Consider the following 14,711-nt stretch of genomic DNA (forward strand, 5'->3'; position numbering starts at 1 on the left):
TAACTATTTCAACATCACTTGGACTCCAGTTTCTTCTTCTAGAAAAGTTTCATTAGCCACCTAAAAATTACTGCTGTACACTTCTGGTCTCCAAAATCAAGTCGAAACACCCCAAAAGTACTTGACTATCCACCGTGGGGGGAGGGGAGGAATGCCAAAGCAGTTATGTGGATTTATGGATTATGTTATTTAATTTTCACTCAAATGCTTTAGTCCACCATGTTTATGTACATGATGTTTTTAAAGGAAGTTTTTAAAGCTGACAGATCTGATTTCTTCTAAAATGATGAAAGGATAAAAACATTAGAATAAAGAAAACATGACTAGTGGATTAAACTGTATCTGCTAAACCTCTTTAAAGTAAAGAAAATAATATAGACATTATTTCTGCTTTTGGACCATTATCCATCTCGGTCACTGTCTTTTTCATCACTAAACCTGATTTAAATTTGAGACTGCATGTTGTTCACTCAGTTATCTAGAGCAAGATACATGACTAGCACAAACACACTTTTGTGTCTTAAAGAAAAAATTCCATCTACTTGCTTTGACACAAATACTACATTGCAGCTTCAATCATTGTGCGTGTCCTCATCCAGGAAAAAAAAATTAACTTGATAAAGAGGCAACAAAGACTGACTGCGAAAGAAATATGTAACCCATAGGTCAATGGGAATACCACTTGTATTTAACCTCATCTATCACTGACGTAATTTTGAGCTGTATCTTGGCAAAACATCTCTATACAATACAATCTGTAAAGATATTTGGAAAGATATTAAGCTAGTAAATAGATTTCCAGTGGTTTTCAGTTTTCTGTAATATCCATTTCCTTTTAGAGCTTTCTCTAAACCAGTCAAGAAACAGACTGATGTGATCTGCATTATATCCTGTTGCTTAGAGTCTGTTAAAACATACACATAAATGCTAGCAAAATACACAAGACAGCTCTTGCAGATCAAGGTGTTCTACATTCAGCTTCCCATACCCCACTGCCTTTTATTTCCAGTTTTTATTCTCCTATGTGGCAATTCATTGGACACAAGCCAAATACCTTAAACTAGTTGGAAGACTTGCAGTTGTCTTTCACGGCACATTCATACTGGTACTCTGTCAAGGATACAAATCAAAAAACTGCCACAAACACAAGTATTCCCTACTTAGTCTATGGAATCTGGTTTGAATCCTCTCAAAGAAGTGATTATAAAACCCAGGGTAGTGATTCTGACTTGAGCAAAAGCAGCGTACACAGAAGGTCATACAATCTCTGGAAACACAGCACCTTAATGCTACTGAAACCATGATCAGCCACGAACTACAAAACTCTGAACATGGAATGAGACACTATATCACTGCAACACTCAGACTACATTTCTTACTTAGAAATATAAGAATATGTTTGCAATAAGAAGAATAGTAATATAATACTTAGATCTATTTCAAAGGAAAAATCTTCCTTAACTAGGAAGACATAGATAACTAGGAACTAGTTATTTACATTACTAAAACAGAATTAGAGATGCATTTTATTGTAATCTTTATTAAATCAAATATCCATTTATGAAACATTCACTTTGTTCAGTGAACTGTATTATCAAGCCTCCTTTCACAATTAGAGCTATTGTGTGCTTCACAACACCCACAATTAATCTCTGAAATCTGTGTTATTTCACAACAGAAAATCAATATAAATTTTTGCATATAACCAGGCTTCTTATGGGCAGTAACAGCTGTTTCGCAGAAACGTTATCATGTGACTCTATTATGCAGCTGCCATTCTTACCAGATCTCTCACACTTTTTCTAAGGGAAAAAATTGCTTTACATGTCCTTAAGCCAAGTGCTAGAAAACGACTGGCATAAAAACAAGAAAAACTACCAGCAACATCTTTTATAGTTATTGTTGGACTACACTTAAAAAATAAATTAGATATTATCATCATTGTTTATCCATATAAACATAAATATTAGCATATTCACATTAATAATTAAGCAGCTCAACCTTCCTATTAAAGGAAGCATATCAGCAGCAAAAACTCAAAAACTGAGTCAGTCTTCCCCAAACTCACAACAAAACCAGAGCAGTCATCAGTACACAGACTACCAGTACCTAGGAACAGACTGCTCTTCAGTCAAGAGATTCGATATTTGATTCAGTTTAAGTGCTCTAACACTACATTCTTAAATCAAGCAGAGAAAATTATTTTCTAAGATGACCTGCATGTTTGTTTTTCTTACTTAATATAGATTACAAACCACTTCAACTAACTGCTTATTTCTTATTCCCCAACATAATAATCCCAGTCAAATTAAAACAGAAGTAATAAAGCAGGACAGCATTACTAAAAAAAAAAAATTAAAGAAACAGCTTTCAGTTTAAGAGTAAATTCTCAGCTACCTACCTAGAAGTATAGCTCAAAGCAATATTCACGTGAAGATACTAATAAAAGTCACTTTGCATGTATACTGAATGATGGCTAGCAAGATGTATAGAAAGGATATGACGTGAGACAACTCAGACATATCTGTAAGAACTGATAAAATGTTATTTAGATATGTAAATTAAGACTACCCTGAACTGACTTACTTGCTAACTCTGTAGTTCATAGCTAGACATTTTGTCTTCAATTTCCAGTGTCCCTGAGCACTAGAAACATAACACCCTTCTTTTAGAAATTAAATAGTATTCTAAAACCTGAAGTTCCAGTAAATTATTGCTGCTTTAACTAAATACCAGGAACATTCAATTAATATATTTGCACATATGTCACATTTGAGTATTCTCATAAAAATCTTCTTTTCAAACTTGCTACAAACCTTCATAACTTTCATAATGTTTATCCTATAATAGCAGCAAGACACCAAGCCCAAAATACCTTGAAAAATACCGAATTAGATTAAGTTATTTTAAACTGCTTCTAGAAGATCCATGAACAAAAATAAACACCTGACACATTAATCTAGCTGTAGGGCTTTGTTTCTAGCACTACACTCAAGGAGACTTGCTATTGAGATACTTACTCATGATACAATAGAATATCAATCTATTAAAGTAAATTACAGTCGACCAACTGAGAGAGAAATTAAGAAATTATTGTACTGAAAATTTTGTCTTGGGAAGAGTTGTAGCAGAACACAGATGCTGATACACCACGATGAAATCATGCTGGGCTGTGTTTCCTCCCAGAGGCTGAATTGGAAGGCAAGGTGGCTACAGCCCAGGGGATGAACTAGAAATGGTCTTGCTAGAAATCTGAGAGCCCGTTGCCTTCTCCCAGTGGTTCAATGACAGACTAAAAAAAAGTCACCTGTAATTATCTTAAATATAGAAGATAGCTTGTCTTTCACTGGCAAAATCTGCTTCACAGATTCCATACCCTGAATAGAGCTGTACAAGAAAAATTAATAGCTGTCACTGAACACGCAGATCTCACACACACTGGCTAAAGCTGGCCTGAACTGAAATTAGATGAAGAATCACATTTTCTCACCTTCTTAAATATTTTTGTCTTTATCTAGAGGAAAAAACACAAATACTGAACTACTGAACCACATTCTTGGCCTTTGGCCCAACACATTTCCAACACAAAAAAGAAAACTATAAACAGCAATGTCTAACCTACTATTCCACATGAAACTGTGCATAAGGTACCTCATAACAAAGAAGTACCTTAAGGTACTCTGCCCCCCTCAAAATCAGAAACTCAAGAGTATTTCAAACTCACTTTGCTTCATTCCCAAACCAAAATGTAATTATCTATCTGGCAAATCCTGATGCTTTAAATGCTAAAATAAATATTCTACTGAGCTTGACTAGAAAACAGTGAGCAGACTCCACTGCTCTACAACAGCAGCTGCTTACCACACACAAATGCTTCACACTTCCCTGGCTGCAACTTCTCAGGATTACCTACAGCCCGGTTTTGCACTAGCAACATTGACCAGTCAACATGTACACAAGTCATCTGGTAATATTTCTGTATCTTCCAAAATCACATTATGCCCGCACTGAAATCTTCTTGAATCACTAATCCAACAGTAACGTTTTATAGCTGCACAAGTACTATGATTCTGTTGTGTCAAAGGCAGGCTCACATGATCTCAGAACTGAAAAGTGCATTTTTAGATAGCAATACAGAGTACATCACATGAATGTTGGTACCAAATCACGACAATTCATGTACAAAATGCAATGCTTAGCACTCATTTCACACTGGCCATGACCTTCCTAAATACAACACCTTTTTCCACTGTACACAAATATATCCTATACACTGACAGGTCAATAATCACCCTGTAAGAAAACTGTTTGGCTTCCAGTTTTTCAAGTGGAAGTGTTCACTAGATTTCAACCAAAAGAACAGATGTACAAAAGTGAAGAAAAATAAAATCTGACTTACAGTATTGAGCATCTGCCTTGTCTGCAACATTAATACAGCAGTTTCACCACTAGGATAATCCAGAGCTGAACAGACCTGTGACCTGTTTTGAGATCTGTGATCTCAAGAATGCCATTAAATGAAAAAAATAAAATCTAATTATAGATACCCTTCGCTGCTATAAATAAGAACTACAGTAAGTGTGTTCTAACAGCAGCATTACAAACAGGAGCTCTGCTAAGTAATTTTAAGCAGCAGAAGCTGCTTGCCATTCTTTTGCTTCACTTGTCAGGTAAGTAAGAACAAAAGAGATCCCATTTACTTGCAAAGCCTCCCAGTCATTATGATAACGACCCATTTATTAAGAGAGGTTAGAAAAATCAAGACAATTAAAGCTGAATAGTTTTTACACTCTTCAACACATAACAACACATAACTTCTTTTATTTACTGACTCCTTTCTGCCAAGGGAAACTGAACCATACTGTAAATATCTATTTGTCAGTTAAATTACAGCATAGCACATGAAATACACCTACAGCCTATCTTCTATTCATGCAAAGAAAGGCTGATAGCATAAAAGATGAATCAAAAATCAACAGAAAATACAAAACTGTTTTCTATTAATTCCAAAAGCCTTAGTGCAATTTCAGGTAAGAATTCAGCCATAGTTCTATTTGAAGTACTGCACCTGTAATAGTATATTAGTTTTTCTTGTAACTCATAATTGCTTATTAAGAAAATACACAATGAACAAAATTTATTAGAAGCAAAGATATTCTAAATTCCATCCATATGTTGCTCATTCAGTTGACTAGAAATTTCTGCATATTAACTAACAATCTCAAACTTCCCAAGGAAAACACCCTCATAGTTACTGAATGACAAAATTATCACAGCAAAGAGAACGCAATTTTCATAAAAATCTCTATTCATATATAAAACCTAAATGAAAGTTAAATAATGATGAAACTAAAATAAGCCACATCTTTAAACTAATTTTAAAAGCTATTTTTAATAAGTTTGAGGTCCATTCCCCTAAAAAATTAAAAACATTTCAGAAAACCCAAAAGCACAGAAACTATTTCCTCTTTAAGAAAGATTCTTCACATTTTTTTCCTGACAACCATCTACATGTTACTGCACATTCACAGGCATTTCAAAGAGCATATTTAAGGGTAAAGTTACAGTTACGCCTTCCTTATGAGCAGATCCTCTCCAAAGGAATACAGTTTTGAAATGTTAATTCTTACTCATGCAAGTCAAAACCACTTTTTATTAAATACAAAGAATTAATACTCTTAGTTCCAAAGTGCTGTGTATCAAAACTGCGCATCTATCATATTTTGTGCCTCAGTGAGGAGAGCTATAAAAGATCTGATTCTTTTCCTCCCTCAAGAATGTCTCCCATGTTCACACCATTCAAGACACAAAATAGCACAGAGATTGATAATACATATATATATACACGTATCTTTACATACATATATATATATATATGTATAAACCCAAGCTACAAGGTCATTAGAAAAGAAAAAAAAGGATACTATAAAAATAAATAAATAGACTTAGTAGACAAATACTGGCTGGAGATAAGGAAATACCAAGAAAACATAAAATTTCAAAATGCTACTCCTTTCATCTAGGATGCCCAAAAGATCAGAGGAAGCACAAAGATGCTCTATTAAAAACAGTTTGAAGGTAAAATAATCTCTAATCCCAAAAACATCTTTACTTGCTTTCAGGAAGATATTACCAGAAAATAACCTAATTTTCTTCTAGAAGTATTCATTCACATGTTAACGCCTTTCTTTCCTCCTCCTGCCACCTCCAATTCAAGTGGGATTTCACAGGGGCTACAGGAATTTTAGCCCTTAAGCTTCAGGTTATTTCACACTAAGCATAAGACAATTTTTAGCATAAACTGTGGACTTCGTAGTTCTTAATTGTGAAAATTATGGGGTTTTTATAGAAAATAATGGCTCTGCTTACAAGACTGCGAATGAGTACTGGGAGTACAATTCTCTTTTCACCAATTGTTTCTGAAACCATAGTTAAGTAGTCACCTGCTATTAATACACAAGTATGCATGTAAACATGAGGAGACCAAGGGGAAGCACAATTTAGTACAACCAAATGCAAAATACACAATCCACACAGTTGTAAAGCTATCAGCCAAATTACAAGTTTGTGTGAATAAACAAAACTAGCTAAGTAAAAGACTACTTCATCGTAAGAAAGCCTGCAAATGTGTATTTTTAGAAGCTTAAAAGACAGAAAGCTTCACACAATTTTAACTGCTAGCATCGTATGTAATTGTGTATCAGAGAAACCTTCTATCTGTTCACAATCACTGTATTTCAAATTTCTTCCAGCAATGGCAGCTATTTTTATACCTGCTATGGCAGACTCCTCTGCAACTTGCACACTGAAGACCACTTCCTTCAATCTACTCTCTCTCTGACCAAAGTACAACCACTGCCCATAACGCAATACCATCTGCATGGATAGACTTGGCATGAAATTTTTTACTATCTCCTGTTTTACATAGGAGTTTTACATACTTGTTTCCTGAATTTATCGCTTGGAGGATCAACTTTCCAACACTATGTTTTCAACTGTTCATGAGATAAAATTACTTAAATCTATGCTTGACAGTAAATACACATCACAAAAAATCAGTAAACTCAAACCAACTGCCACAGACTACATGAGAACAGAAACTATGTAATACTGCAACTTTTTTTCTGAAAATCATAGGCTGCGTAACTTCCTCGGCTTGATGGCCCAACTCCTGCAAAGATGGAAAAAAAAGACTGTTGCCAAAAGAGAAGGAATCAGCTTTTTTTTAACTTCTACGCAGATAGGAACAAGAAAATTACTTTCTTCATAATGAGCCTTTGCCATAAAATCCATTAAAGTAAGTCTCAAGTGGGGTGCCTGAGAAAGGCTCAAAAAGGAGCTTTGAAGGTTCTGTGCTGGAAGAGGCTTTCACTTTTGAATTAAAGAAGGTTATTGCAAAAACAAAGGAGGTCTGTAACAAAGTTCTTCATAAATATTGATGATTCTTAGTAAGCCACCAGCTCTATCTTCGTGTTTTCACCCTAAAGGTCACCTCGTCTTCATGCAGAGAATCAGACAGATGAATCTCCCTTTCAGTACTTCAATAATGCATCAGAGAAAGACAGAAAAGTTGTTGCAACCAGCAAACAGAGTTTAAAAGACCAAATGATATCTGAAGTAAAGCAGAATAACTTTGACTTGACTATGTTCTTACACTAAACACAGTTCCCAGTCTTATTCAGTAAATAAAAAAGTAAACATAGTTACATTCACTAAGACATTTTCCCAAGAAATACTCCTAATAAAGGGCTGCTACCTCTGAGGAGCACTGCCTGATTTCTACAGTCTGAAATAGAAATTACAGCTTTCTTCTTACCTCTACTACACAGCTCTTTGACAATTTTAGATAACTATCTAGTAACTACACCTTTATATACACAGATAGACTGTACCTAACCTGTGGGTAGTCATGCCCCATTAGTTAAGCCCTGAAGATCTCAGCTTTCTACTCATCAGCTATTTCACAATGCTAGTGTAAGGTATGCTGGTAATTTAAAACTTATTACAAAAAACCACCCATACATCATAGTCTGATGACTTTCTCCAAATAGCAAGCATATAAGACTCAAGATTTTGACTACCTATCTACAACTTTATTTTCCATCTCAGAAGAGAAACTGACAATGCTGTGTTTTGCAAAGAATAATCCCTAAAAATTCCTGGTTGCAAAGCATTCTCAGTACAGCAGCAAAAAAATTTCTGTATTAATTGAGCATACTAGAAACTATGTTTCACCAGATGTAGTCTTTAAAGAGGAGCATGAAATTTTGAAAGCTACCTAACTGAGAAACACTATCCCGACAGTGCAGCAATGAGCATATGATCCTGAATTTTAAGTAAAAAGGTGAAACTAGTAATTTAAAAGTACTAAACACACACATTCAAAGTAACAAAATCAAAGTGGTATGGGTGTGTTCGTTGTGTATTCCCTTTCAGAGACAATTTTTCATAGTAAGTTGGATTTTTATTCTGGTTTAAGCACAACTAAAATCACTGTTACAAACTCCAGGCTGCCTTTGCCAATAAATCCCCAAACACACGTAGAAAACCACTGTTAGTAGTCCACTCATAAAACAAGCTTCTACATTAGTAAAAAAAAAAGGTAAAAATAGTTAATTACATGACCTACTCTAGGAATAGTTTCAAGGAAGAGATGTCAAAAGATTTCTTTTTCCTAGGTTATAGCTGATTTAGAGAAAATCTGTACTCACTTTACTAGTGTAAGAAACTTCACATCTTCCTAACTGATTAAATGCAGCAAAAGGCACAAAAAATATGTGAAAAATTTAAAGTATCGCTCACCTACAAAATCAAAAGGTGACAATTGGATCATTTAGGTGACCATCATAAGAGTACTTCTGGGTATAAAAGCAACAAGGGGAGTGAAATGAGAAATTCAAATATTAAACTGCATTTAAACTTTTTCTACAGGTATTTAAGAGGTTTAAAACTAGCAAGCAGCAATATATACTGTATCAATAAAAGTGAAGTAAAGTAAAACTGAATCTGAAGCTATTTAAATATCACATCAATTTTAATTAAAAATATGTGATTAGTAGATTAGCAGTGTGGAGATCTGCAGAATTTTTTCAAAGAGTTGTACTGCGAATAGTCTAAGATTACATAGTTTAAGGTGCACCTGTATGTAGACAAATGCTGTGATAGGTAAGACCTATTAGTCAGGACTTCATAGGTACACTTTAAAGAGCAGAGAAAAAAATGTTAGAATACTGGAATGTATACATTAATCCTCTAAATCATGGGGTTTTTTTCACCTTTAAGTAGCTAGGAACACTTTATTAAATAGATTTATACCTCTAAACCAGAAAACTTCAGCCAAAAATTGACCCTATATTACATCACAGTAAAATGCATTACACTGCTTTTTACCTCCAGATCCTAGCTGCTTGTAGAATCTGTATTCCAAATGCAGCTGTGGTGCTCTCGACTTCATTGGCTCCTGATTTAAAAACAAAAACAACATTTAAAACAAAGCCTAAAAACTAATATGCTAACCTACTACCAGCCAAATTAGCCCTACTGCTTCCAAGCAACACAGAAAGTTTGAATATTTCTTCCAAAGTGACTGGCAATTACGAAACAGAGAAAACTAAACCTCCCTCAGGTGAGACTAGTGCATATAAGGACATTTGCATCTTGTATTGCTCTACTGGACCAGGGTTCAACATGTGAACCAAATAACAGACACACAATGGAGCAGCTAAAAAATAGTATGTTTCTCTAAAGCACATGGATGATACGTCCTACATTCCTCAGAAAGTGGCATTAATATACAGCTTAACAGATTGAAAAGAACCTCCGAACACCTAATACATGATAGGCATATCTTTGTAAGAATAAAGTCTTATCCTAGGATCTTAACAAAAAATACCAAATCCTTCCACAAATAGTAACATCTTAGCAGAAATTAAGTACCACCATTCCAAATTATAAATCCAAAACAAGCAAAAAAAAGCCCCAGAATAAGTTTGTAGTTTACGCACATTAATTAAATCGTATTTCTGTGTTCAACACACCAGTGTGTCAGCATCTCACAGAACAAAATGAAGTGACATGAGATTAAGCAGAGGAACACACATGCAGCCCAAATGGAAACCTGAACTTCTTGGGTACCTCCCCTTGCAAAGAAAAGGTACTTTACCACAAGATTCTTTAAATGACGGCATCTTTTAGAATATATGCCTTGTGCCTTGTTTCTTCTGGTATGTACCATGATTTTAAGATTAAGCTCTACCAGAAGAGGTTTAGGTTGGACATCAGGAAGAACTTCTTCACAGAAAAGGGTGCTTATACATTGGAATGGAGTGCACAGGGAGGTGGTGGAATCATGATCCCTGGAGGTGTTTGAGAAAAGACTGGCCATGGCACTGAATGGGATGTTGACATGGTGGTGTTCAGTCAGAGATTGTACTCAATGCTGAGGTCTATTCCAGCCTAATTGACTCTGTGATCTTCCAATGCATCAGTGATAAATTGGAAACTAATTTGGTTACTACTAGAACTGCAGCACGTAGTAAGTAACTGCTAATAGAGTTATCAGCAATAACTGATACTGCTGAATATGAATTTTTGGGAAAAGCTTGGGCGAAGTGCTCATCTTTTCCTTACTCCATCATCTTCAGAAGCTACGAGTTTATACACCTGTGTTGTTTCTCAGTGCCACGTCCAGTGCATAAAAACTATGAGCCAATGTGCAAGCATGAGAAATTTAGTCTTCTTCCTCAACCCATCTCCCTCCATGACTTAGGTGTTTCCAATTGCTGCCAAAGTCCCTGTTAGTGTACACTCATGCATTTGATCTTGCCAGGATGCCAAAGGCGGATGCCTAAAAGTAAAGAAGGACCAATGTAACAGTTTCTGCAAAAAACAAATAGAATTACTGTATGTTTTTTACACTTCAGAGCAACCAGCAGAACTGAACATTGGTATTCTTTGCAAAGAAGAGAGCAAGAATTTTATAAAACAAGAAAGTGTTTATTATTCAAAAAATTAATTACTAAGCAAGACTAACTGGCCCACCAAAGGCCTAGTTACCTTTTACAAAAAAGACATATTAAATTTATGGTCAAGTATTGAAGAGGGTTACTCCCAAAAAACCATCTTAAATCAAAAGCAAATCAGTGCAACTATCAACCTTTCCTACTCAGCTTTCAGAGGAATGAGGAAACCCACTATGAAGCATTTATTGAAACATTTTAACCTTTTAGAAAACTACATAAATTTAGCAACTAGTTTACTTGTAGCATACAAGTCTGTTAGCTGCAGAATACACCACACTCTACATAATGCCTAATTAAAACTTATGATTCTGCCAGCTAAGAAGAAAATATTTCAGTCCATAAAACTCTGCATGTCTGCTGATTATAATAACACTGGCTTATAGGAAGTTTAATTTTTTTCAATTATACAGTTTTGTCTCAACTGATTGTACATTAACAACCCCTCAGTGTTATAACATGGTCCCATAAAAAGGATGAAAAACTTGTATGTATTAAATTTACAGGAATAGATTAAATAAAGAAAATTTCTAGGGAAAAGAAATAGTATACAATTTTTAACACATACATCCTCTTTTTCATGAATGCTGCTTATGCTGGCCATCAGCAGAAAGCAGTTCTGATAAATCTCCAGAAGGCAATGCTCTCAAACAGTCAAACACATCTACTAAACTACTACACACAGCCAAAGATTGAAGCTAAACCTTGTTCAGCAGAGAGACAATTAAACACTTTTATTCCCTCCAGTAAAAGTGAAAAAAATATGGCAATATGTATGTACTTGTAGTTCCTTTACTGAATCACTTCTTTTTGTAAGAAGGCTTAGATATCTTCTTGTAATTCCAAACATGCAAAGGGAACACACCATCTTGTTCAACAGAACTTGTAAAAGGGCAAGCACAATAACCTCTCCACATACAATTATTTCTGCACATCCCACTCTGCACTATGCAGTATTTACACATAAATGAGAAAAGACAGGAAAAGATAAATCAAGACAAAAGAATGCTAAATGTAATCTTTCACCATAAGAGTGAAAAATTCACTAGGGCATCAACAAGTCTAAAAAGAATATTCAGTAATAAATAAAATAAATGGCAAATCATAGTTCCTTAGTCTCATTAGTGTTTCAGTACATTGCAGCATCTAAAAATAAGCCTGAGAACACATAACTGTTCAAACGTCATGTTAACCCCAGAGTCCCTTCAATCCAACTTCTCTAACCAAAAGAAACTAGTGTATTTTCTTTACTTAAATAAGCCCAGGCCTTCACTGAAGTATCCTGAAAGAACTGTTCCAGGATCTGCAAAGTTCTGCAAATGACCCTCCCTACCCTGCTCTTACATTCACATCTAATTGTTTCAAAGCTTCAATATTAAAACATAGACAAATTCTTTTCCCTGCAAAAGACTGTTTCTCTCTAAATGAGGAATATGGGGTCTTGATGCCATCAAAGAATTATGTGCAGTTTACTGACGTTTACAGAGCCCCAGCTACCTGAGCGACAGAAACAACTGGTCCTTAGTTTATCAGAGAGGTTCTTACCCTCCTTTTTAAATTCTGTAGCATGCTTATACATTCAAACAAAATGAAAAAGACACCTGAAATGTGAAATCTGTTTCAAGTTCATTAGGAATTCTTTTCACAATTATTTTTGTCCCAAATACACGGAATAAAATACTGTACAATTTTCAAGTCACTTCTCTTTTAAGGGGCTTTGAAAAAGCAGTTTGCTTGAACTGTAAGGTTGAAATTTCAAGTCTGATAACCCAAAGCACAATATAAACATTCAGCTATTACCTACTTTTCATGGTTTTAGTAATTCAGTGAGAATTCAGCTCAATTTACGTTCTGTCTCTGTTTCACACATTTATAAGCAATGGCAAACAAGCCATTTTCAGGAAAAAAAATTCTTTAAGAGGTAGGCTCTTGTTACAGGAAAAGACCAGTCTATTAAACAGACTTCCACTAGATTTGGATTTACTACATTTCCTAGAGGGATTCTAAATAGGTGTCATTCTAGACCACAGTCACCCCTTAAAAACAAAAACTGAGAGAAAAAAACATTGCAACCATGAAATGAAGAACAACTTTCTTTCCAACACACACCCCTCACTTTTAATTTTAGAAATTCAAATCTTTAGTGGACTAATGAATCAGTGACTTAAAGATTACAGTTTAAAAGGCAGTGATGACTACTTTGTAACTTCTTATCTTTCACCCAAAGAAAGAAAAATTGACGTATTTCCAGAAGCAGTTCTGTGGAGGACTAAGCATAAGCATGTTTTGTCTCAAATATTCTGACTGTTAGGACAGGAAAAGTTGAACGAAACAGAGGGTCCCATGGTGATGGAGTAGTGCTGTTCTGAGCCAGCTTCCCACTCCTTAGTCCCCCCGCAACTGACTTCCCAGAGGAGAGCTCGAAGAGCTGCCTGTGCATATGCAAACAAAACAGCATGAAAAGTCTTGTTTACATAAGAGGCTGCACCAGGTTAACTATAAAAGGAAGCGAACTAGGCCCCCTCACTCTTTTTCCGTATCTTTCTCTTTGTTTTGCTGTCCCTGCTCTGAACCATCCATGCAGCAGGACCAACTGCAGGAATCTACAGATCAGTGAACTTCTGTTTTCTTTCTCTTTTCCACCTAAATTTCTCTCATCCCTTGCTTTGCCTGAGCAAAGCACAGCTGTCATATTTTTCCCTGTACTGTACAAAATGAAGGGCTTGTTAGCCACTACTTTTGAGAAGTGTATTGTAAGAATCCAAGGGCTTCTTAGCCAATACCTTTTGAGTCTAAGAGTGGGGGGTTGCCAAAGTTATGACAACTGTACAATAAAGCACAAGAGCTCCCCACCGTGTGGTCTGGTGTCTTCGTTTAGCACGATAAGAATATACAACAAACATCACACTCCTACCAATGGCTTGTAACAATAAATTGGCATCACAGACAGGACTCCTATGAGGCTGAAAGGGACTGAACAGCTCTTCAGCTATTTATAGCTGGGATGAGCTTGAATATCTCTGACTGGGGGACAGGATGGATCTGGAACAGGGAGAGGGAGGACATGACAGCCCAGGAAATGTCAAGAATGGACCCCTTTCCCATTATGGACAATACTTGCCCTACATTCATCGACATATGTGGAGTACTGTGTGCCATACCAATGGAAACACAAAAGGATAAAAAGATTCAAGACTCCTTACTAAAGTGTCTAGATAGAGAGCAAAAAGAGAGAGACATTTCTATAAAACCAGGTTGACTCTTTACAAAAATGTTCATACAGAGAGCAAGATGAGACAAGACTCTTTTTTACCAAAATGTGTAGATGGCAAAAAGAGAGAGACAATTTACTGCAAAATTTGGTTGACTTTTTGCAAAAACATTTTAAAGTCTTGGTTGAGTCTTTATAAAAACACCCACAAGATTTGACTGACCACTTATGACACTGTTTACATAGAGAGAAAAATGAGAGAGTAAAATTGGAATCTTTGTTGAATATAGAAAAGACCTCTCCTGGGTTGCAGTATATTCTACTACCATCCTCATGAGCTGTTGAAACTAGGTGGGGCAGTATTTCCTTGCCTCCTCCCTCTGGACTATCTTCTGTTAATGAGCCCACCAATGCCCTGCCACATGACTCATCAGCCCATTGTGAGGTGCTCCACCCAGAAGGAGGAACCAAGCATTTCATCC

The 14,711-nt window shown here is 35.7% G+C and overlaps 1 protein-coding gene across 8 annotated transcripts in view; it reads right to left on the reverse strand.

Annotated features, from left to right (window-relative positions):
- Nucleotides 1–14,711, reverse strand: part of CSNK1G3 (casein kinase 1 gamma 3) — an 81,019-nt gene that overhangs the window by 30,999 nt on the left and 35,309 nt on the right. For 7 of the 8 annotated variants that reach the window (XM_069001234.1, XM_069001235.1, XM_069001236.1 and 4 more), the window contains one exon: nucleotides 9,391–9,460. In XM_069001234.1, coding sequence (XP_068857335.1) covers nucleotides 9,391–9,460 — 70 coding nt within the window. Of the gene's footprint in view, nucleotides 1–8,802; nucleotides 8,859–9,390; nucleotides 9,461–14,711 lie in introns of those variants that run through there. The other variant, XM_069001240.1, reaches the window with a different exon arrangement.

The sequence above is a fragment of the Aphelocoma coerulescens genome, assembly GCF_041296385.1.
Source record: "Aphelocoma coerulescens isolate FSJ_1873_10779 chromosome Z unlocalized genomic scaffold, UR_Acoe_1.0 ChrZ, whole genome shotgun sequence".
Classification (NCBI taxonomy): domain Eukaryota; kingdom Metazoa; phylum Chordata; class Aves; order Passeriformes; family Corvidae; genus Aphelocoma; species Aphelocoma coerulescens.